The following is a 24015-nucleotide window of genomic DNA, read 5'->3' on the forward strand; positions in this document are numbered from 1 at the left end:
AAATGTGAAAATTGCAGCCTTATTAGCTCTTCAAATCACTGGCCATTTCCTGAGATCCTACAAAGTGTAAAGGTATTTTGTTAAGCATCACGAGAGATAAAATGAGCCAAGAATAGTCCATTGAATGAGTAAATAGAGATGAACTAGAGATGTGTATAAAATATTTAGCACAATATTAAGAAAAACATTTAACCATTGCTAACCAGTATTATTATTTGTAGTTATAATAATATGTATATATATGAAAATGCTTCACTTGGAATACAAGCCATGTAGGGTTCAAATGCAAAATGTTGAATGTTACACAGAGTTTCCTGACAGAGTTAGAGCTAGAGAGATACCTAAAAGAGAATTCAGATTTCGAAGAAAGTTCTCCAGGGCAAAAGTTTTCTGAACCTATCTCTGTAAAACAGAGAGAAAGATAGAAAGACTAAGCATACAAGGAGGCTGAGTAGGTTATCAGAAGAGTTATGAAGAACACTTTGAATGGCAGCGGACAAGAATTTATTTTTTTCTTAGCAGTAGAAGGGAAAATGGTAGTAGAGATAAACTGACCAAATTTAAAGTGTCCAGAGAAAAAGAGATCATCACTTACCATCAAAGGAATAGAAGTGAGTTGGAAATCTGGGGGCAGCGGCGGGTGGGGGGTGGCAGAATGTAGTGTTATTGCTGGGGGCAATGTATAGAGAGATACGGTCATCCTCAAGAGAATACCCTGTTTTGAAAACAGCTTGAAATTAGATATATAAATATTTAGGTCTCTTTAGATGTATTTGATAATATAGTGGCAGAAAAAAAAATGGACTATCTCTTAGTTTGGCAAGACAAGAATGGTGTAAGAATAAAGAGTAAGAACAGAGATAAGTTCAAGTTCCAAGGTAAACTAAGGCAAGTATCCAGAAGAGGTGAAATGAACTAAGGGATTTGTCAGGACCTGGTTAATACAGTAAAGTATCTGTTCTTAAGAGATGAAGAATCAAATGATGATGAGGAAGAAGTAGAAATCAGAGAGTTCCTGCTTCTGGTTGTGAGAAATGCAATTGTCCTGACTTTAGTGCAGTACCAACACTATCCAACCATTGTGTTAAGATAGAGAAAGTAAAAGCACTACAAAGACAGGATTAGGTATAACTATATTTCAAGCAATGGCAGCCTGGGGAAAATATAGCCATGGGACATATGCCATTTTACTTGAACTATATAGGTAGTGTCCTAAAATCTAATGCCAATACCGGTAACTTTAGACTTCAAGCCCTTACAGTTATGGCCAGGCAAGGAAGTACATAACTCTAAGTCCAGCATTTGTGAAGTGAGAGGATGGTGAGTCTGAGCCTGGTCTAGGCTACTTAATGAGTTCAGGACTCTATCTCAGAGAAATAAGCAAGGAAACAAACAAAATCCTTCAAAAACATTAGTTATAGAGCGGAGACTCTGAAGGTAGAGGTTAGGCTTGTTTTTCTCCATATTTTCCCAACATGCACAGTGTTCTTTTCAGTACTGCTAGTTAATAACCAGGTTCTTTATTGAATTAGAGGAGACAAATTAATGATAAATGAGTTGGTAAAACAGGCAATAGTGGTTTGGATCAGTAGTGTAAATTAAGGAGTAGCTTGACCCAGCCTCTTTGCTCTGTGTGTCAAGACAGATACAAGCAGAAAGGGCTCTGCAGAAGTCTGTGAGGGATGGGACATTACCAAGGGATGACACAGTTTCATTTAATCTGAAGAAGTAGAATGCACGTGGGAGGGTGTCATTAAGTATGGGGTGGGGGAAGAAGTACTATGTGAAATGGGAAAGCAAAATGAACCGTGAATGAAGTTCTTTGGTCTCTGACTCTATGTTATCTTAAGACATACTTTATTTACTATAGCTGAAAATATCCAGTAAAATAATAGCCACCACTAATTCATCTTTGCAAGATACTTTCTAGAGTGTTTACAGAGTTCATTCAGAAATTTTATTTGAATTAGCAATTACCAAAATTAGGACAAGATCTTGAGCAGAGACTCTAAAGAACTTTTGTGGTATTTCTCTTTGCCCCAGTAACTTGGTCTAGATCAACATGAAAAGAATGACAGAATTAAAGAAAGAAAAGAGAGATGGAGGGAAGGAAGGAAAGGATGGATGGAAGGAAGGAAGGAAGGAAGGAAGGAAGGAAGGAAGGAAATAAGGAAGGAAGGGAAATGCATAGGATTCATAAGTGTAATGCTATCTGTAAATAAATAAATTTAAATGTAAAAAAGAAGAGTACCAACAGAGACAAAACAATTTAATATTACACACATACTGAAGTGGTCATTTTAATTGGCTTTCCTCATACTAATTTTATAGTATAAATTTTTCATGTCTTTGTGATATTTTCAGCATCTAAGCTCTTTTTCAAGTAGTATTAAATTGGGCATGATATATAAAACTACAAAGATGATGTCTTTCTCTTATTGAATCACTGTGATGTAGTTGAAAAAGCAATACTCTTTTTTTGTCTTTTTGAAGCAGGGTCCCCTGTAGCCCCAGCTTTCCTGGAACTCACTATGTAGACCAGGCTGACCTTGAACTCACAGAGATCCACCTGCCTCTGCCTCCCAAGTGCTGGGACTACAGGCGTGCACCACCACGCCCGGCGAAAGAACAATACTCTTGAAAGTCAAGACATGTGACTTCTACATCCAACTTTGTATGAATCATTAGCCTTACTTCTTGGTGGTATATGATGTTGAACAAGGAAATCAGATTAGAAATTTTAGAGGCCCCATCCTCACCCTTTCTCCTAATGGAATTGCCTTGAGAATAAGAAATAAAAAAATAAAAGCTGGAATGGTGAAGGAATGGGAGCCCCTTAAGAGCCCTGTCTCATGCTATACTGCACAGGTTATGCAACCTATACCCTGTGCTTAGGCTGTCCTTGCACTTGGTCTTGCCATTACCAACTTGGGATGTGTGTGTGTGTGCGTGGTTTTATTTTTTTATTTTTTATTTTGTTTGTTTGTGTGTGTGTGTGTGCATATGTATGTATATATACATATATATTTATTTAATTTTTTTATGCATATGATTATTTTTCCTGCATGCCTATAAGTGCACCCATGTTGTATAATGTCCGCAGAGGTCAGAAGAGGGCATCAGATACCCAGGAACTGGAGTTATGGATGGTTGTTAGCTGCCAAATAGGTGCTAGGAACCAAACCCAGGTTCTCTGCAAGAGCAGCCAGTGCTTTTAACTGTTGAGTTATCTCTCCAGCCCCTTTTACTTAGAGTTTTTGGCATTCAATTACCATTATTGATATAATGAACTTACTAACTTTTAATACATCAACTCAGAAAATAAATAATGTATACAAATAGAAGAAATTAAGGCAAACAGACAAACACCACCTCCCCCCCGCCAATTAAAACTAAAGTTCTCTCTGTAATGACAGTCATCCCTACAAAGCACTGTGTTTGGCTTTCATTCTGTTAACAATTTCTTAACAAGGTGCCCTGCAGTTTGATTTTTCCCTAGACCCCCACAAATCATGTCCTGATGATATTTTACAAAATGCATACATCAGAGTATAAGCTGGATAGGAAGGAATGGGATCAGGGATCTACTCCCTGATTCACAGAAATAACAGTTTGATCCAGATATTCAGGATAGGTGTTCCCAGAGCAAGTGGATCCCCAGTAATGATATAGACCTACACTGGACATCTTATCTGAGGGAAAAATACAACAGTGCAGCATGTGACTCTTCCAACTGGGTAAGAAGAAGCCTGTAAGCAGTGGGCCTCTTTAAACATAAATTCTATTCATACAGTCATTAGCATAGAAGAAAGGACTAAGAAAGGTTTTGTATCTTTATTTGCCTCATGGTTTAATAGCATCCAATCCTCTTATTTCTCCTACATGGAATTTTAATTAAAACATTGAAATTTGCTAGCTTTCTTACAAGGGAATAGGCCACACAAGTTTGAACACCAGGTATTTCTCAGTGAAAGATGAGTGAATGTGATGTGCTCACCAATCATACAGGAACAGATAGTTCAATTAGTACCTAACAAGGAGGGTGGCACACTGCTGTGAAACGTCATTGTCTTCTAGTTTGTATCTCTCAAATTTTTAAAGGTTGGAGGAATTTTGTCATTCAGTCAGACATCTGTCATAGAAATCATCAGTTTTCAATTTAAGATTTTTTTTTTTACTTAAGGAAGAAAAGAGAAAAGCAGAAGTAGCACTTGGCAGGATAGACAAGAATGGTCAGAAACAGGCCATAATCAGTACACACCAAGAAGAGCTTGTTCACGTCTTGGCTAATGAATGCTGGGATTTTATTAGCTTTGTTTGTGATTAGAAGCCGCTATCTCCACTTCACAGCAAGAGTTCCCACAAGAAATAGCGAATACTCCTAGCTTCTTGAGGAGCTCCTTCATTCATTCAACAAATATTTATAACCACTGTTTTCCTTTCGATGTTGCCTGTGTTTCCAGGTGCTCTAAAATATTTCTTCTTAATTTTGGTATGTGGTTCTCCCATCAGAAAGCTGTATTGTTTTGAGTTTTTAATTGAAAAAGAATACAGATTAAACTCTCTAGGCTTATCTAGGGAATAGATAATAAATTGATTATGGCAATTAATTAATTGAAAGTATGGATTGCTGTGATTTTAAGGATACCCATGATGACTTACTTCACAGATCATGAAATTAGATGCAGAAACAAAAGAACTGAACCAAGATGGGAAGTCCTAGCCTCTGAACTAGATCTGATCTTTCCACTATCAAGCAATAACTGTGTTTCAGGCTTTCAAAGAGGCACTAGCAACACAAAGCTGAGCGAGATGTGGTCCATACCTATATCAGCTCACATATGTATAAGTGAAAGATCTGCAGATGGCATCCAGCAAGTAAAGAATCGGGGGCATGAACTCAGGCTGAGGTGGTCAGGAGGTGACTTGATGTCAAGTAATCCCATGATGTCACTCAAAACCATGCTGCATGCACTAGACGAGATGTAAACTGAACCCCTCCAGGAGGGGTTCTTAAGCTGGACAGGATTTCCTACAAGGCCTGTTAAAACACAGATTGCTGACTCTGGAATGGGCCCCAAAAACTTGCATTTAAAATAAGTTCCCATATGTTACCGATACTACTGATGTGAGGACCACACTTTGCAAACCACTAACTATCCAGAGCAAGCCATGGACTGTTGTATGGCTCTACAAAAAAAGCAGATGAAAAAAGCATGTGAATTGCTGAGCAAAATCAGTTTCCTAAAACACAACAAAACAAATTCCTAATTTTTAGATTGCGTAGTAAAGGAAAAACTGAGTATATGCTGTCTGACTAGGGAATTAAGTTAGTACTAGGTATCATGCTGTACTGATGCAAGCAAAGTAGTCCAAAGCTACTGTCAATCTCTGGATCTTGATATTTACACTCCCTTCATGTAAAATCAAACTTTAAAAGTAGACTCTGTCCCTGACTGGGCTGCTTCCTGCTGTAGAGGGAGATACTTGATCCTGAAGACCGGGCTAGATTCTCAGCCCCATTCATGCTTCACCTCTCTCCTAAAGCTCTTACACACCAGTAAGAGCTGGGCTCTCTCACTAGTACACGTTCCTCAGAGAAAGCCATATCAGAACAGGGGTGGAGAGACTAGCCAAGAGGCCTACTAATTCCCAGCAAGAAAAGAAACTTCTCTGTTGCTCTTGACGACCCTTCCCTGGCTTTACACATGCCTCTGTACCAGTCGGAGACTCTGTGAACCTGTCACATGGCTATGCCATGAGAAAAGATCATCCTCCTCCCTCCCAGTTGTTTTTGGATAGCCAGTGCCAACATATATTTTGGAAGCCTACAAAACAGTACACATGCATTTTTAATGATGGAATGCTGAAATTCATTAATTAGTCAATTTTAAACAAAGTAGCTGAATTCATATACCTCAGCAAGTGCTGACAATATGCTTCTTTAAGTGAAAAAATTAAATTCAAACAGCAAAATAAAATATAACTTTCTATGTCTTTCTCATCTATTGATGTTACTGAAAAAGTTGTTTTTCAAAAAGATGAAGAAGATAGTTACCTAGATACATGATTGCTTCTTTGAGCCCCTTGGCCTTGACATAACAATGTAAATAAAAGCTAGATTTTCTCAAAGAATTATTTACTTATTTTTATGTTTAAAATGGCTTAGCAATAATATTCAAATATACTTCTTCACTTTTTAATGAAAATTAAAAACATACTAGATACTAAACCAATGATATTGCTGCAAATACAGAAAATAAGTGGCAAAAGGAAACAGGAAAAAAAGGAATAAGCACCAGGGCCACATTATAGATTTAATTACCTGTAAACCATAAGTAAAAATTACTTTTAAGTATCTTTGAGAAAGTATTGTGAAGAGTTCAGTTGGAAACTGGCTGATTAGTGAACCAATCAATATTGCTCTTTCATTTATAGTTCTGTTAACATTACTTCTGTTTTAGGCAATCATTTTTAAAGTCAGTTCAGACTGACATTCATCATTATCTATCTAAAAAAAAATCAATGTTTGCCTAAGACAGTCATAAAAGTATTTATGAAAGTATCATTAATAATAACCATGACTATAAGAGTGACTAACATTTCCAAAAACTGAGAGACTTTTCTGACTTGAAGGGATCTAGAAATTTACCTAACAATATTAAAATACATATAGCCATGAGGAACAATTTTTAATTAACATTCTTTTTTGGATAGAGAAAAGTTTAACTAACCTTAGGGAAGGGTAGATATTTGCACGACACTGGGGTAAATTTTAGGAATAAATGCAAAATCTCTTGAGAAGACGTGGGAAGAAATCACTTGAGGTTTCTTGTGAATTTTTTGTTATGGTTTGATGATAAATACCATGCAAATATCCTTTGTCAGTGTGTTTTGGCAGTTCTTTCAAGGCAGCCAGGGAGTGAGGAGGATTATAGAAAGAAAAAAACAAGGTTGATTTTACAGTAGAAAAATGCAGTGGGGAATTCTATAACTTCTTGGCAAATTTTCTACCTCATGCTTATGTCCACTACACAGTATTACAAAATCTTACAAGACCAAAAATACAGACTTCCAAATATAATCAACATTTTCATCAATGCCATCAATTTTTAGAGTAACCAAAATGTAACCCCGTCATTTGCTCAAATATTACAAGAGTGTGATTTTGGCTTTTACAGACTGAAATACAACAGAGTTTAAAGTAGAAAAGGAAGTTTCTGGGCTGATAGAATCTGAGGGTTGACTTGATATCACAGTCACTAGACAGGACAGTTTGGCCTCAGGACAAACAGCTGTACTTGGAACAGCAGGATATGCCATCTTGTCTACTTTTTTCTGTGTGCGTTCTTCTCTCTCTTCATAAATTTTCTTTTGCTGGACAGAAAACATCAATTCCTTCATGTTTGGCATGGGAAAAAAATCTTGATGCTTATTTTGCAACAAAGTCCTAAAATCATAGGGAAGAGATTCATTGACTTTAATTTTATCTCCTGGTCTCTCTGGACAAATCAGTGGTTTAGCTTGTTTCAGGTGCAGAGAATCGGTTGGGAAAATGGGAGCAGGATCATGCTATAACATAGCAGCCTCTTTGGGTGCCACAAAGCCTGGCAGAATGGAAGAGAGGTGCTGTGTCTAGGCAAAGTGAAAATAGCAATGATAACCCAGAAGAAACCTACATTATATTCATGCTGCTTATGCTGGCTCTTTTAAATCTGAACTCTGATTTTAAGTGACTCTAGATATATGGGTTATATAATCAATAGGAGATCTACCATACATAAATGAAGAAAATGACTGATGAAGTCAATGATTTAAATGATTAAGTGGCATCTTCCCTATGAAACCGTTTTTGGATACTCATCTGAGTCCTTTCTACTCTTGTATTTTTGATTACCATTAAATAGTTTGTCACACTTTCCAATTGCCTAAATTAACAGCTAAGCAAAGCTCTAAATTCCTAGCTCAATTATTGACTGTGTTTTATGCTTTTTTTACTAGAAGACCTCAATGTCAAGATTACTGTTGAAGGGGCTGGAGAGATGGCCCTGTGGTTAAGAACACTGGTTGCTCTTGCAGAGGACCCAGGTTTGGTTCCCAGCACCCACATGGTGGCTAACAACTATCTATAACTCCAGTTCCAGGGGATCTGACAACCCTCCTGTGGCTTCTGTGGACATTGCACATACAAATACACTTAAATATATGCAAGCAAAACACTCATACACATAAAATAAAAATAAATTTAAAAAATTATAAAGAGGCTAATTAGGGGCTGGAGAGCTGACTCAGCAGTTAAGAGCACTGGCTGTTCTTGCAGAAGACCCAGGTTCGAACTCCAGCACCTACATGGTGGCTAATAATCATCCATAATTCCAGTTCCTGGGGATCCGATGCCTTCTTCTGTCCTTCGTGGAAACTGCACAACACAGGTGCACTTACACACATGTAGCCATAACACTCATATACATAAAATAAAAATAAATTTAAAAAAATTTTTTAAATGATCACTGTTAAAGAGACAGTTTTTTCCACATCCATTCCATAAATGTTTCTTGAGAGACTACTGATTTCTTGGCAATATGCTCAGTGTTCAGGGTCCATAGATGATCAAAGCTGATCCTTAAAGAGAACATGTGACTTGAAGTCCTTTTGTTTCCACCTCCACATAGAAATCTAGCTTGGCAAAATTTAATCTAGCAATCAAATTCCCTCTCCAAAGACCAGAAGTATGTCTAGATGTAGTTTAGTTTGCCTATCCAGAAAAATCAGAGAATTTTCCTCCTTTTAAGCCCAAAGGCTATTAATGCAAATCCAACTGAATTTGCATTTGATTACATTTCTGATGGAAACATTCATATGCAAATGAAAATCATGCAACGATAGCCAGATAAATCAAATAGTTGCTGAAATATCAAGATAAAATCAGGATATGAAATGTACATCCATCCAAGTTTATCGGGTTACAGTAAGGTCATCAAGTGGGACAATGTTCTCAAAAACTTCGGATAAATCATGTTTTAAATATTTGACAACATTCAAGTAAGTGCAAATTCAGGATCAAGCTATTACATTATTTTGTATTGCAATAGTACTGAAAAACACATCAGTTGTTGGTAAAAAGAGTCAAATTGTTCAAAAACATTCACCTTAGATTTTGTTCCATTATCTTTCTTGTTATTAAAAGCAAAAGGTAATTGAGGCCAGGCCTGGTGGCACACACCTTTAATCCCAGCACTTGGGAGGCAGAGGCAGACAGATCTGTGTGTGTCCAAGGCCAGCCTCGTTTACATAGTGAGTTCCAGGCCAGCTGGGGCCACAGGGAGACCCTGTCTCAAAAAAAAAAAAAAAGTTATTTTTGGTAATTCTCAAGTTATTGTGATGATCTAAGACAATGGACAAATAGTTTATTCAAAATGGCAGTTCTTCCATATTCCCCAGGGTCAATGGTGCAAGTTCAGTGACATTATGATTGTGACCACCCATCAGCATCTTTTGAAAAGCACCCATGGTATTGTGAGTGAAGCAGCAGAGCAATGATCTTAAATAATGTCTGAGTTCTACTAAATCCAGTTAAGAACAAATAGAAGCAACTTTTCAATGTATAACATGTTCTTCTACTACTGTACATTCCAGAGCCACTTTTTAAACTTTAAAAAAAAATTTTTGTTACTTTATATGCATGAATGTTTGCCTGAATATATTTAAGCATACCTGTGCATACAAGGCCTGTGGAGGCCAGAAAAGGGTATTGGATCCCCTGGGATTGGGGTTACGGACAGTTGTTAGCCATCATGTGGGTGCTGGAAATCAAACTGGGACTGATGAGCCATCTCTCCAGCCCCACCCCCCTAGCCCGCTTTTGAGAGGAATACAAATTTTGGAATCAGACGGCTGTTCTGATTACCGGAGTGACGAAAGGAAAAGGCTTGAGGTTACAGTGTTCAGGATTGTTAGTGCCTAGTGTGGTAATCCACAACATATAAGTCTCCTTACTCTTCTTTTGCTTGATCTCATGTTAATCCATTATTTCAAGGCTTTTCAGAGTTTTAGTGTTTCCTACTTTGGTGAATGTCACTAACCATCCATCAAATTGAAAATCCTAAATATAAAGAACACACTTTAGCGTATCTGACTTTGGCAAGCATGATCCTCCCCCAAGTCCTAGAGATTTTGCTTTGTAAATATCTCTCAATTTCAGCAGTTTTTCTTCATATCCATCATCACTTCCTTAACCTCTCCCTTTTTTAAAAAAATTATTTATTTATTTATTTTTATTTTATGTGTATGAGCGTTTTGCCTGCATGCATGTAAATGTACCACATGTGTGCAATGCCTACAGAGGTCAGAAAAGCGTATTGGAGCCCCTGGAACTGGAATTATGGACAGCTGTTAGCTGCCATGTGGGTGCTGGGACCTGAACCCATGTTCTCTGCAAGAGCAGCCTGTGCTCTTAACCACCAAGCCATCTCTCCAGCCCCTAATCTTTGTCTCTTGAGTGACTTGGTGTACAGAACCTGCTTTTCTTCTTCTCCTATCCCTATCACACTGGAACCAGAGTTGTCATTACAAAACACAAATCGTTCTAATTCCATCCAACTGTCTTTCTTTTTTTTATTCAAGTTTAAGAGAAATTTTTTTGATTCAAGAATGTCATACAATGAATTTTGATTATATGCAGACCTGCTCCACCATCTCCACCCTTACCTTACCACCCCACCCCACCCCCTACTTCATATCTTCTATTAACAAATGAAAAACCGCATTCATCTTACATAGAGACATCATATCTCATTAGAGTAGCAGTGATCTATAGTTCTTACACAGAGGTGCCAAAGTAAGGACCCACTCCCTTTCCTTTGTATGGGGTTTTTGGGTCAGAATATGCCCAGGATTTTTGGAATGGGATTTTCACTCTTAATTTTTGTTTTTCTTACACAACTACTTAGGAATGTAAAGTAGGAATTTCTCTTTTTCTGAGTGGTCAGAAATACTTGGTTTCCCTCATCAAAGTCAGTTGTTTACAGCCCTTGATGTGGGTTATACTTTGGCTGCTTCCACTCCTCAGTACAATTGCTGGACTGTAGTCCAAGGCATTCTCCAATAGGTTGATTCCCCACAGGATTTTACCGTGGGTAAAAGCAGAAGCTAGGTCCTCACAGTAGGCAGCAAACCAAGATTCTATGAGTGGCAGTTGGGAAGTTTCACAGATTTACATGACAACTTTACACACCAGCGTCCTCTAGTTTACTTTCTGAAATCTGTAGACGTCTCAGATTCCTAATGATAAGCATTGCAGCCAGGTATTGATAGCCACTGGGTGATGATAGTCGACAGACCATGGGTACCACTAAGACGTATGGGTGGGGAGGCCAGCTCAGTTCCACCCCTCTGGTGCACAAGGGTGGCCATGCCAGCAGGCCTATTTCAACAGCTTCTTCTTGCTTTTAGAATGAAAATGCAATGTTTAACAGGGATGCTGCCCTGCCCATGCTCCCATTCCTGCTGCTTCTGTTCCCTGACATTCTTGCTCTCCTTTCACTCTGCATTCCATTTTAGATCTGAGATGTCCATTCTCCTTTCAGTCATCCATCCTTGCACACACTACTTCTCCAGTTTCTAGATTGAGGGAACTTCATGTTTCCCACATTAAAGCTTTCCTGGACCTCTAGACCCCATCAGACCCTAGTGTTACTTCTTTTCATACCACCATACAACTCCCTCTCTCATAATACCTAGTCAAGTTCACAATGATCTATTTGTTTTTGAGATGGTATCATTTGAATAGATCTTTTTTATGGCTTCCTAAAGGACAAGGCTAGGTCTAGTTGTTGCTTAGGTGAACAAGATAGGATACCTGTCACAGACATTTAATCAGTACACGTTGAATTAGTGGGAGGTTCCATTTTCTATTATTCTTACCTAAAATGCACACGTTTATAATAATGTTAATCAAAAGAAAAGAAAATTGACTAACTTGCTTGAACATCACCCTGCCACAACTTGCCAAGAATACTGAGTATGGAAAATACTGTAATGCTGTTTATGACAGAGAGAGTAAGGTAAAAGATCTAGGGGAACAAGAAGGAACTGCTTTCAAAACTGTGACGGCAGAATCCAGTACCTTCTTGGTGCTATATTAGCAAAGCACTTCTCTTCCAATTGCCATAGAGGAAAATGTTAATAACTCCTCTCCCAGCTGTACTTTATGCTTATGTTTGTTAAATTTTAGGACATTTAAGGCACAGATAATTTCAGGAACACATCTAGAGGTTTCAAATAGCCCATGTCTTCTGACACAAGTTACTAAAATTGATTTACAATTATTATTCATTTCATGAAAATAAAGTTATAACTTAAAATGTTAAAGTTATACAGAAATCACACTGCAGTATTGTCATTTTAACTCCATTACTTTTAATTTCTGCTAGCTGTGAGCTTAATTTTCAGAGATTATTCAATGCTGAGCTGAAGATTAAAATTATTGGGAAAGATAAGTGCTGCATTCTCTGAGTTTTTTGCATAGTCACATTATTGTCTGTCTAGGAATATCTGTCCTTTCACATGTCTCAGACTGTGCAGACCTGGCTGTGTCTGATACATGAAGAATACGTTACACGTTTATATTTAGTAACTTGATGGATCTGTGGTTAGGGGCGTTAGCAGATGTTAAAAAAATTAAATATAAGTTATGTTAAGACAAAAAGAAGTTTCGAAGTTTCTTATAGACCATCAAAGTACCTGTAAGTTTTCATTATGTCATGTTTATAGATTTTAGGCTGTTCTGCTTTTTAAAGAAGTTGTTAAATACATTTTAAATTTTCTTCCATTTGTATGTGAATTGTACACATAAACATTCTAAGAAAAATATGCCAACTTAACTTAAAGTGAGTTCTTTTGCATACATTATGAAAATATGCATTTGATCAGTAATTGATCATCTTCACTTCTTAAAAACAAATGAGGTATTTGAAATCTTGTTGCAAGTCAGCCTTTATTACTAACAATGATGTAGTGGACTTGGTTCCCCAAAAAGAAGGCCCCAAAAGACATTTCTTTTCTGCTTCCGATTTCAGTTAAGAATGCAAATTGCACATCAGACTTTGAGGAATACTTTGCCAAAAGAAAACTGGAGGACCGTGATGGCCATGCAGTAAGCATTGAGGAGTACCTTCAGCGCAGTGACACAGCCATTATTTACCCAGAAGCCCCTGAGGAGCTGTCTCGCCTTGGCACGCCAGAGGCCAATGGGCAAGAAGAAAATGGTGAGGCTGTAATTCATTTTTAGCCACTACACTGACCTCTGCAGCTGTTACAATTACAAATGCACTACATGCCTGGGTGTTTACCTTAAAATTTGAAGAACAGCTGCAGAGGCATGGAATTTCATGAGCAAAGATTAGAACTGTAATTTTAGGGTATTGTGAAGTTTTTTTGTCAGCAAATTTGTGTCATTTGTACATCCAATAAAGAACAAGAACAATTACAGCCCATTTCTAAGAGATAAAAATATCTAAATTTATTCCTATCTTTTAGAGAGATTTTACTTTTGAGGAAAAAAAAAAGTTTAAGAACACTGACCCTCACCTATTGTTCTCCTTTACTGATACCTTAAAAATCTCCTTCCGTCTTATGAATTCTTGAGTAATGTGTGAGCCTAGGTAGGGTTCAGAGGACCTGTTCATCACCCAAAGGGTATTTCCTCATTTATCAGCTGTTTAAATTCCCCCACCCCACCCCCAAAATACTGGAGTAATTAATTAATTTTCGAGCGCAGTGTGAGCTGATTCCAACAAGTCTGTTCTGGGTGTGCAAAGGGGACTGGTGTGCGAGGCTGGGGCAATGATGGCACTCCGGTGGAGCAGATTGCAGTGATTCCTGTCATACCATCCCGGGCAGCCAGCCCATTAGCTGCCATTGATTTACTGACCTTTTGGCCCGCTTCTCTCTCTCTCGTCTCTCGGCTACAGACCTGCCACCTGGAACTCCAGATGCTTTTGCCCAACTGCTGACCTGCCCCTACTGCGACCGGGGCTACAAGCGCTTGACATCACTGAAGGAGCACATCAAGTACCGCCACGAGAAGAATGAGGATAACTTTTCCTGCCCTCTTTGTAGCTACACGTTTGCCTACCGCACCCAGCTCGAGCGGCATATGGTGACTCACAAGCCAGGGACAGATCAGGTGGGGGGTTGGTTCTAAGTGATTTCTTTCTATAATAACCCCTTAGAGAAACGATATTGCTTTGATTGGCAATCATTATTAATTTTTCATGGCATTTTGAAGATGCAGATCTTTTAATGGTAATAGCTTTAATTGAGGTCTAAATGATTTTTTGATGGTCTCTTCTAATATGATTTAATAGTCTTATGTTCACGATCGAATGAGTGTGTTAATTTCTAATTTAGAAATTTTATTTGCACTTTAACTTGACTTTAGTTTCATTTTTATGTTCCACAAAAAGTGAATGAAATTGTAGCATTTTAATTATACATTATTAAACATCTCAGCAATTTTAATTCCATTTTTCACCTAGTTTTGCTTAGACTTTTTTCACATAGGATCTAAGGTCTAATGAAAGAAGTGTATTTCTTTCGTTTGCCATGTAACACTTTCAAATTAGAGAAGAAATCTAATTTTTTAGGAAAATAAAAAAGCATATAGGGTATATGTGTATATGCATACTAAGTTAGATAAATGGCAAAACACTGGTTATACTTAAAGTCATTCTTTCTTGATAGCCAAGCTTGTAGCTAAATGTCAAAACTGCTCTGCTTCTTGTGACTTGCTTATTTTAAAAGTAAGAATTCTGTCTTGTAAAGGTAAGAATAAATCATTGAGATGATTGAATAGGATTGATTCACAGCATCTCTTAAATGTTTCAGGAAAACTGCTCTTTCTGTCCTCCTGGGAAAATTGACTCTGCAAATTGATATTATGATATGTTGGGATGGTAACAGAACTGGTGTGTCATAAGTCACAATAACTGGCCCTACTGATCTGAAATTGCCCTAAATAGGTTTTAATATTATATCTGTTTTAAAAATGGTTAAACATGGCATTCTATATAAAATTCTTTCCCTTATTGGCTTTATTTTCTTTGAATCACAAAGAGAACAATCCAACAGAATTAAGCAAGGGTGCTAATACTAGATTATGAATTATTATTTAAGGTGATTCTATATAGTCATTCCATTTATTTCTGATTGGACTTGTTACCTGAATGTTTTCCAAAGATCACTTATAAGGAATATGCTTGCATAGTTACATTTATGTAACAGTTTATCTCCCCACGCTTCTATGAACAAAAACTCCAGGAAAAAAAATTGCCTAGATATTTAGCTAGCATAAATGCTTTAAATTTCGCATGCAGAAGTGTGATTGTGTTGGCGCATTATGAATGGTAGCTTTGGTGTTGAAAAGTCCCCTCATTTGCTCATGGCATTTACAATTAGTAAATTAAAATGATTGTATCATATTAACAGTGGCACAACTAAAGTTTATAGTAGTCCTCTGAGGGCCGTGGGGGGAGACAAAGCAGCTGTTGCTGTTTGTTTATGCAACTCAGCAACATATGAGCGCTGGTCCCTCAATGGCGCTCGTCGGGCTGGGCTCCGCTTGATCTTTGAAGGTTGCTGCTGTTTGAACAAACCTCCCTGTGTCCCATGTAACACCATCTGTCTCACTAGGAATGTGGGAAGATTCAGCACACCCTAGCAGTTGTCATACCGTTTCTGTGCTGTCTTTTTGCAAAAGTCTTTTGTGTCATCCTGCTTGAAAAAGGCTGACCTCCTACCTTGAGCATCCAGAGTGGATGACTATATTTTTTTTTCCAGAATTCTAAGTCTCACTGTTTTTTTCTCCTTGTTCAAAAAGGTCAGCTGTGTTTGATTATATCTTTGCTGCTTTTAACTTGTCTTTTCAGCAAACTTTTTTTTTTTTTTTTCTTTTTGGTCTTTACTCCCTTGCACACTACTAAAAAGGAAAATGAAAAGTCACTGAAGTCCTTCCTACTGGCCTGTGATAAAACTGCTCAAGCAGCTATCACCCAAGATGTTGTCTCTTATTTGATAATGAATCAAATCTGATAGGCAGCACCTCAGGAAACAGGGTTTACGTGGGCCACTGGCACAATGAATGGAACATTTAAACACATATGCCAAATATTTATAGTCAGAGGGTTTAGTTGTTTTTTTAATTTGGAGAGTTTTTTTTTTTGACACTTCTTTAAATTTCAGTTTGATTCAGTATAAGATACACTTTTACCCTGGTACAGAAAACTTGGTCAAAATTTGTTAGAATTGTCTGGAGTTTTTTTAAACAGTTCAGAATTTTCAGGAAACTATTTTTTCCTCAATAAAATAGCAGTATTCTAGACAGAAACCTTTAGCTTTTAGATCCTGTAGTAACAAAGAGCCATGAACATATTTGCAATTAGACTTTCTCATCTCAAGGGTCAAAGAAACATTTTGGAAAAGAGATGACGGGCATAATAGTGAAGCAAGTATTAGATGTCCATGTGAAAGCACTTTTTAAATTTGTTCTAATTTATTACCAATATTATCATTTTTATTACAACTTTGAAAGACTGGGCAGATAAATAAGCATGCACTCAAACCTTTTGGCCTGCCTGAAAAAGAGGCCTTTGAAAAATATTTGTAACAAATTTTCTTTGTTCCTTGCACAAAACTGATGTCAGTCTTCATCCTTTCTCAGCACCAAATGCTAACCCAAGGAGCAGGTAATCGCAAGTTCAAATGCACAGAGTGTGGCAAGGCCTTCAAGTACAAACACCATCTGAAAGAGCACCTGAGGATTCACAGTGGTGAGTAGCGGAGGTGCTGGCTCTTATATCTGCATCCTTTTTAATTAGAGAAGGTTCTGAAGATTATTCAAAATATACACAGTTCAGCTTTTCAGGATTACTCTTTTATTTCATAATCTCTATGTACCTTGGAGAGACATAGGGTACCACCAGTAATATTGTCTTATAAAACAAAGAGAAAGGTTTATCCTTCTTAAAATTTATGAAAGCTTTGATTTTGTGAACCAAATCTAGAGTCTTTTTCCAGACTAAGTATTTTTGGCCTGGAGATATTTGGACAGCAATTTCTGAAGGATATTCATTTTTGATACCCAACCTTATAAGAGTAAACATGTGGGAGGAATCTACATAGAGCTTGCATATGATAAACATACCTTGGTTCCTGAGGGCTGTGCATCTCAAACCCTCATGCTACCACTGAGATTTCAGCATTATAACTAGTTTGATAACTCTACCAAGCATTTTATTACCAAATTGGGTGCTATTCAAAGAACTAGTTGGGTTGGTAGAATCAATGGAATCGCCACAGAGTTGATTAAAGCCATAGCTACACTTCCTTTTAAATACTGTGACATCTTTATTGTGCTATTGACCACACATTAATCTGACACCCTGTTTAAATAGGAGGCTGCTGATGGTATAACAAGATTTGGGTTCCTAGCTGAAAAAGACACAGATAGCCTTTCCTTCCACAGTTTACATCTTGAATTATGTCCACTCAGGGTAGATAAAGAAGCCCAGAAACAGTTACGGTCACATAATTCTGACTTAAGCACCTAGAATGTAGGGTCCCACCCTAGGCCCCTTTCATTTGATTTCACAGATTCCTGTCTTGACAGACAACTTGTTGCCTAATCAAAGAAATCTAATGCTAATTCCAATTCTCATTTTAGGTGAAAAGCCTTATGAATGCCCAAACTGCAAGAAACGCTTCTCCCATTCTGGTTCCTACAGTTCTCACATCAGCAGCAAGAAATGTATTGGTTTAATCTCAGTAAATGGCCGAATGAGAAACAATATCAAGACAGGTTCTTCCCCTAATTCTGTTTCTTCTTCTCCTACCAATTCAGCCATTACTCAGTTAAGGAACAAGTTGGAGAATGGAAAACCACTTAGTATGTCTGAACAAACAGGCTTACTTAAAATTAAAACAGAACCACTAGACTTCAATGACTATAAAGTTCTTATGGCTACACACGGGTTTAGTGGCGCTAGTCCCTTTATGAACGGTGGGCTTGGAGCCACCAGCCCTTTAGGAGTACACCCATCTGCTCAAAGTCCAATGCAGCACTTAGGTGTAGGGATGGAGGCTCCTTTGCTTGGATTTCCCACAATGAATAGTAATTTGAGTGAGGTACAAAAGGTTCTACAGATTGTGGACAATACGGTTTCTAGACAAAAGATGGACTGCAAGACTGAAGACATTTCAAAGTTGAAAGGTTATCACATGAAGGATCCATGCCCTCAGACAGAGGAACAAGGAGTTACTTCTCCTAATATTCCACCTGTAGGCCTTCCAGTAGTAAGTCATAATGGCGCCACTAAAAGTATTATCGACTACACGTTAGAAAAAGTTAATGAAGCCAAAGCTTGCCTCCAGAGCTTGACTACTGACTCAAGGAGACAGATCAGTAATATAAAGAAAGAGAAGCTACGTACTTTGATAGATTTGGTCACCGATGACAAAATGATTGAGAACCACAACATATCCACTCCATTTTCATGCCAGTTCTGTAAAGAAAGCTTTCCTGGCCCCATTCCCTTGCATCAGCATGAACGCTACCTGTGTAAAATGAATGAAGAGATCAAGGCAGTCCTGCAACCTCATGAAAACATAGTCCCCAACAAAGCCGGAGTTTTTGTTGACAATAAAGCGCTCCTCTTGTCATCTGTACTTTCTGAGAAAGGACTGACAAGCCCTATCAACCCATACAAGGACCACATGTCTGTACTCAAAGCATACTATGCTATGAACATGGAGCCCAACTCTGATGAACTGCTGAAAATTTCCATTGCTGTGGGCCTTCCTCAGGAATTTGTGAAGGAATGGTTTGAGCAAAGAAAAGTCTACCAGTATTCAAATTCCAGGTCGCCATCACTGGAAAGGACCTCCAAGCCTTTAGCTCCCAACAGTAACCCTCCCACAAAAGACTCTTTGTTACCTAGGTCTCCTGTAAAACCTATGGACTCCATAACCTCACCATCTATAGCAGAACTCCACAACAGTGTTACAAATTGTGATCCTCCTCTCAGGCTAACAAAACCTTCCCATTTTGCCAATATCAAAGCAGTTGATAAATTGGACCACTCAAGGAGTAATACTCCTTCTCCTTTAAATCTTTCCTCTACATCTTCAAAAAACTCCCACAGTAGTTCATACACTCCAAACAGCTTCTCTTCCGAGGAGCTGCAGGCTGAGCCTTTGGACTTGTCATTACCAAAACAGATGAAAGAACCCAAAAGTATTATAGCCACGAAGAACAAAACAAAAGCTAGCAGCATAAATTTAGACCACAACAGTGTTTCTTCATCATCTGAAAACTCAGATGAACCTCTGAACTTAACTTTTATCAAGAAAGAGTTTTCAAATTCTAATAATCTGGACAGCAAAAGCACTAATCCTGTGTTCAGTATGAACCCGTTTAGTGCCAAGCCTCTATACACAGCTCTTCCACCACAAAGCGCATTTCCCCCTGCCACTTTCATGCCGCCAGTCCAGACCAGCATCCCTGGGCTACGACCATACCCAGGGCTGGATCAGATGAGCTTCCTACCACATATGGCCTATACCTACCCAACTGGAGCAGCTACCTTTGCTGATATGCAGCAAAGGAGAAAATACCAGCGGAAACAAGGATTTCAGGTAATGAGACATGGATGGCTTTTTGCACTGAAGAAAGGAGATGACAATTGGATTTGGCATGTATGACATCCTAGATATTATTCCCAACCCTGTATATACAAAAAATTATGTAGATTATGTGCAAATAGGGGAAAAAAAACTTAGAGGAAAAAAACAGAAATAGGAGAGTTTTTTAACATGATTCTAAAACTCTGAGTAAGCTAGCAAAGTGAATGGGTATAAGGATAAGCCTCGGAGGCCGGAAGAACACTAGTTCTAGCCTAGACAACATAGCAAAACTCTGTCTCAAAACCAAAACAAAACAAAAAATAAAAATAAAGAATTGTATTTAGAATTATACATCAATGCCAGTAGTCAGCAGGCTTACCTAGATGCTTGAAGTTAAAGTGTATAACAGCCACATGCTTTGAAGGATGTTCATGAATTGAAGGAATTACACATTCAAAATTTAATATGTGTTTTGTTTTACAGAGACTAAGTCATTTTGAAAAGTATTTTTTTTAATATTTTACCTGTTACACAGGATTTCTTACCTAATCTTCAAATTATTAAATAATTTATAGGTTTTTGAATATGAAAGGTATTATTTTAGCATTATGTTGCATAATCCTTGTTTGTAAAATAGGAGCCTAAGTGCCAGTGCACCTCTGTAACAGCTGTTCCAGTATTCCAATTTACAGTACATCTGCCCTCTTTGTAAATGTATTTAAGCCTCTTTAATCTTCTCTAATATTAATTAGTGCAAACGTAGTCTAGGAAAACTAAACTGTGGGCTAGCAAATGGAAATGTATGTTATCCTGCAAGTTTGCACTCTTTTGGATCAAGACAAAATAAATATCAAGAAATTTAATAATTTACTGATCCACATTCATTATTTCTCAATGCTGAAGGCTGTTTTAACATAGATAGAACATTGATAAAAAGTGTTATTAATATTCCTATTTCAAATTAAAAAATTAAATATAAAAATATAGCTTAAGGCTTTTAGTTAGTAGACATACATTTAAATAGATTGCATAATAATATTTTGTACCTAAATATAAAATTCAATTAAAATGAGGTTTCTACAACTACCAATCATTTCTAAAGTAAAGAACCCTGGAAAATATACCAATTCTAATACTTAATGTTCACTCATGGATATTTCCTGATATTAAAAAAAAGGAAGATTTAAGAAGAATCTGTTTTTCACATCTAGATCAGAGGAGGTTTATAATTCTGGTGAAATGTGAGACTTTACTTATTGTTCAGAAAAATTAAAATATTTAAAACACTGGATAGATTAACACCAGCATTTTTGAGGTTCTCCAAATGTCAGCCTATGCAAAGTTGTTTGGTGTAAACACAAAGAGAAGAGACTGTGTTGAACTATGTGATTATATCACAGGGAGAATTGCTTGATGGAGCACAAGACTACATGTCAGGCCTAGATGATATGACAGACTCCGATTCCTGTCTGTCTCGAAAGAAGATAAAGAAGACAGAGAGTGGCATGTATGCATGTGACTTATGTGACAAGACATTCCAGAAAAGCAGTTCCCTTCTGCGACATAAATACGAACACACAGGTATGAGTGACTTTGACTAGCTAGTTAGAGCTTCCCGGCCTGCTGTACATTTCATAATATTTAATGAGTACACTTGTGCAACATAAGATGTAGCATATGCTGATACCTTCAACAAGAAAGAAATCATGCTTTTGCCTAGCTCAGTAGGATGTTTTTGTTGCCTGTGTATTGGATCATTCATGAGTGTGCTTCTCTTCATAACTTTCTAGTTAATCTGTAAAACAAATTTACAAATCATGTCAAAAAAATATTTAAATGCCAGGTTAATGAAATGACAAGATCTAATTGTTGAAAGTATCATCAAATTCTTGAGGTGTGATGAACTTCTAAATATGTTAAAAATCTAATAATAAATCTGGTCAATGATATATTAATTTCGTCATCTAAACGTCAAATAAGCCATGGTTTGAGGTGACTTTGTTTGGTTTTCATAAGTTGGCCACTTTTTTAATCAACTTTAAGTATTACTGCCATAAAAGAAAAGCAATAGACTAAATAAGCTACCGAACCTACCTGTATTTGAAAGACTAAAATATAGCTTTCGAACTTTAGTTTACTTTAATTCATTTGTTACTAATCAGCAACAATTACAAAGAGTTGACAAGGTAGCAGCCTCTTGCTCCCTATGAATAAGGGATAGAGCATTAATTTTTAGAAAATGCCACCATATACAGCAGTATTATTTTCCACAGTCCAAGATCTGATCTGCAGCTCTGTGGTAGAATTCTACCTGTGTTCTCTCCCTCCTCTCCCTCTTCCTACCCTGAACAAAGGAACTCAGTCTCATTCTGTTCCTAACTCCTTTCCAGCTCTTCTCCACTAGAAATTTGGCAAGCTGTACTAGCCCTGGGTGAGAAAAGAAGAGTGTAGAGTTTCATTAAAAATATTGGAAAAGGGAAAAGGAGGGAGAAAATGTAGGAAAAACATCTTTAAATGGGGGAGAGCGGGGATAACATCAATGCTAATGGGGGGTGATGATGGGCAAAAGAGAAAAGGGAATGCGAAAACTTCCCATGATATTTTGACTACCTTCAGACAGTGTACTCCTTCTGGTATTATGTATCTTGGGAAACACAAGTTCTTAGCATCCTCCTGGATTCCTTACTGGCCATGTGTTGGAGGTAGCACATGTGACCAGTATCAAGCCAAGAATTGGGAAAAGCTGGCAAGTTCTGTAGTGAATGCTCAGGATATTTTGTGAAGAGCACCAAGCTCATAAATGACAGTGCTCCTAATCCAACCAATTTGGTTTGTTTTTCTCCAACCATCTGATATTTATGGTTATTATTTTAAAAGTTCAACTAATAATACTTTTAAAACAATCCAATTGAAAACTACTGAAAAGTAAATCTAAATTTTTTACTTAAGTGATATATTTGAAACATCAAAATTTGCCTACACTGTTCATTTATTACAGGTATTTTTCTTTAGTAGTGAGTCTTATTTAAGTATTACAGAGTAAAGATATTTTCATACCTCAATTTACTTTAATTTTAATCAACCTCAAATATATTTTGTATTTCATTATTCAGCTACAATAGGCACATCACTGAAGGCATCTTTTCCTCTCTGATTGGTCTTATTATATGACCATATGCAAACTCTATCATTTACTACATGGTGAGTGTAAAACTTTTATTTTAGTGAGGACTGTCATACATATTGACATCCAGTCAATATATTTATCTCCTATAAATGAGATAGTCCATAAGCTTCATAGGAATTCAGATAGTTAAGAGACCCAAAAGTTGACAAACACAAATATATATATATATATACATTTAATTTGAAAAAAAAAGCACATCATTTAAAAAAAATGAGTAAAAGTAAAATATTCTGATCCTTTAAGATGAGAGATCTGCTGCCTAGAAACATTACTTAGCAACAGGATGCTAACCATCCAGTGATTTCTCTAAACTGGTGATTAATTATCCTCCTGTTGGTTTCCCAGCTTGTCAAGTTTCCAGTATGTTAACTTTTTGGTCTCTTGACCAAACATCTCATGACATTACTACTGTCATCGTATTAGGTTCCATCCAAGTAAAGTTCTTCATGAATTTTCTGTCAGTATTATGTATGTGTAAATTTAGTCTGCTTTCCTCTCTTAATTGGGCCCCATAAGCCTTTTATTTGTTTATATTAATCTCTAATAATAATTTGAAAATGAATTAATATGAATATTATAAGTGAGAACTGTCTTGGGATTGACTGATTCTAAGGCTGGGCAATGAAGTTGAATTGTCGTTTGATTATTACATGTTGATTATGAATGTGTCATGATAAAATGTGTTTGTTACCTGTCTATAAAATTGTTTAAATTAAGAAGAAAATTAGTGTCTATTTATTCTTGGGATTGTGTACTCTTTTGACTCAGTCTCTTTCAAATTCATTTCCTAAGCAGATACCAAATTCAAACTGCTTAATTTTTCTTCCCACTGTCTTATTACTTGCTTGTTTGCTTGCTTCGGGGGGGGGCATTAGATAGTACAGAAAAGGAAATACTATGTAAATGCTTTCTTTAATTGGAATAGTTGTCACAAAAATGACTAAGAAATAAAAAATCTGAACCTCCTGTTAGGCACTGTCAAGAACTCATTTGTACTCCACTAAAATTTTAATCTGAAATTTACTGAGTGCTTTCTCCATTGAGACATTGTGGTAGGTGCTTTCAAACCACCTTATTTAGAAAAATTTTAAAACTATTTCTACTTTAAAAAAATTTTTGCTTTTGAATGGACAAAATCTAAATTTCAAGTA

The 24015-nt window shown here is 37.0% G+C and overlaps 1 protein-coding gene across 3 annotated transcripts in view; it reads left to right on the forward strand.

Annotated features, from left to right (window-relative positions):
• The window catches only part of Zeb2 (zinc finger E-box binding homeobox 2), a 131662-nt gene that overhangs the window by 103215 nt on the left and 4432 nt on the right, over positions 1 to 24015 (forward strand). For all 3 annotated transcript variants that reach the window (XM_008825181.3, XM_029559729.1, XM_008825180.3), the window contains exons 5-9: positions 13077 to 13265; positions 13971 to 14185; positions 16718 to 16826; positions 17720 to 19689; positions 21078 to 21258. In XM_008825181.3, coding sequence (XP_008823403.1) covers positions 13077 to 13265; positions 13971 to 14185; positions 16718 to 16826; positions 17720 to 19689; positions 21078 to 21258 — 2664 coding nt within the window. The remainder of the gene's footprint in view (positions 1 to 13076; positions 13266 to 13970; positions 14186 to 16717; positions 16827 to 17719; positions 19690 to 21077; positions 21259 to 24015) is intronic.

The sequence above is a fragment of the Nannospalax galili genome, unplaced genomic scaffold, assembly GCF_000622305.1.
Source record: "Nannospalax galili isolate Female #2095 unplaced genomic scaffold, S.galili_v1.0 scaffold87, whole genome shotgun sequence".
Taxonomy (NCBI): Eukaryota; Metazoa; Chordata; class Mammalia; order Rodentia; family Spalacidae; genus Nannospalax; species Nannospalax galili.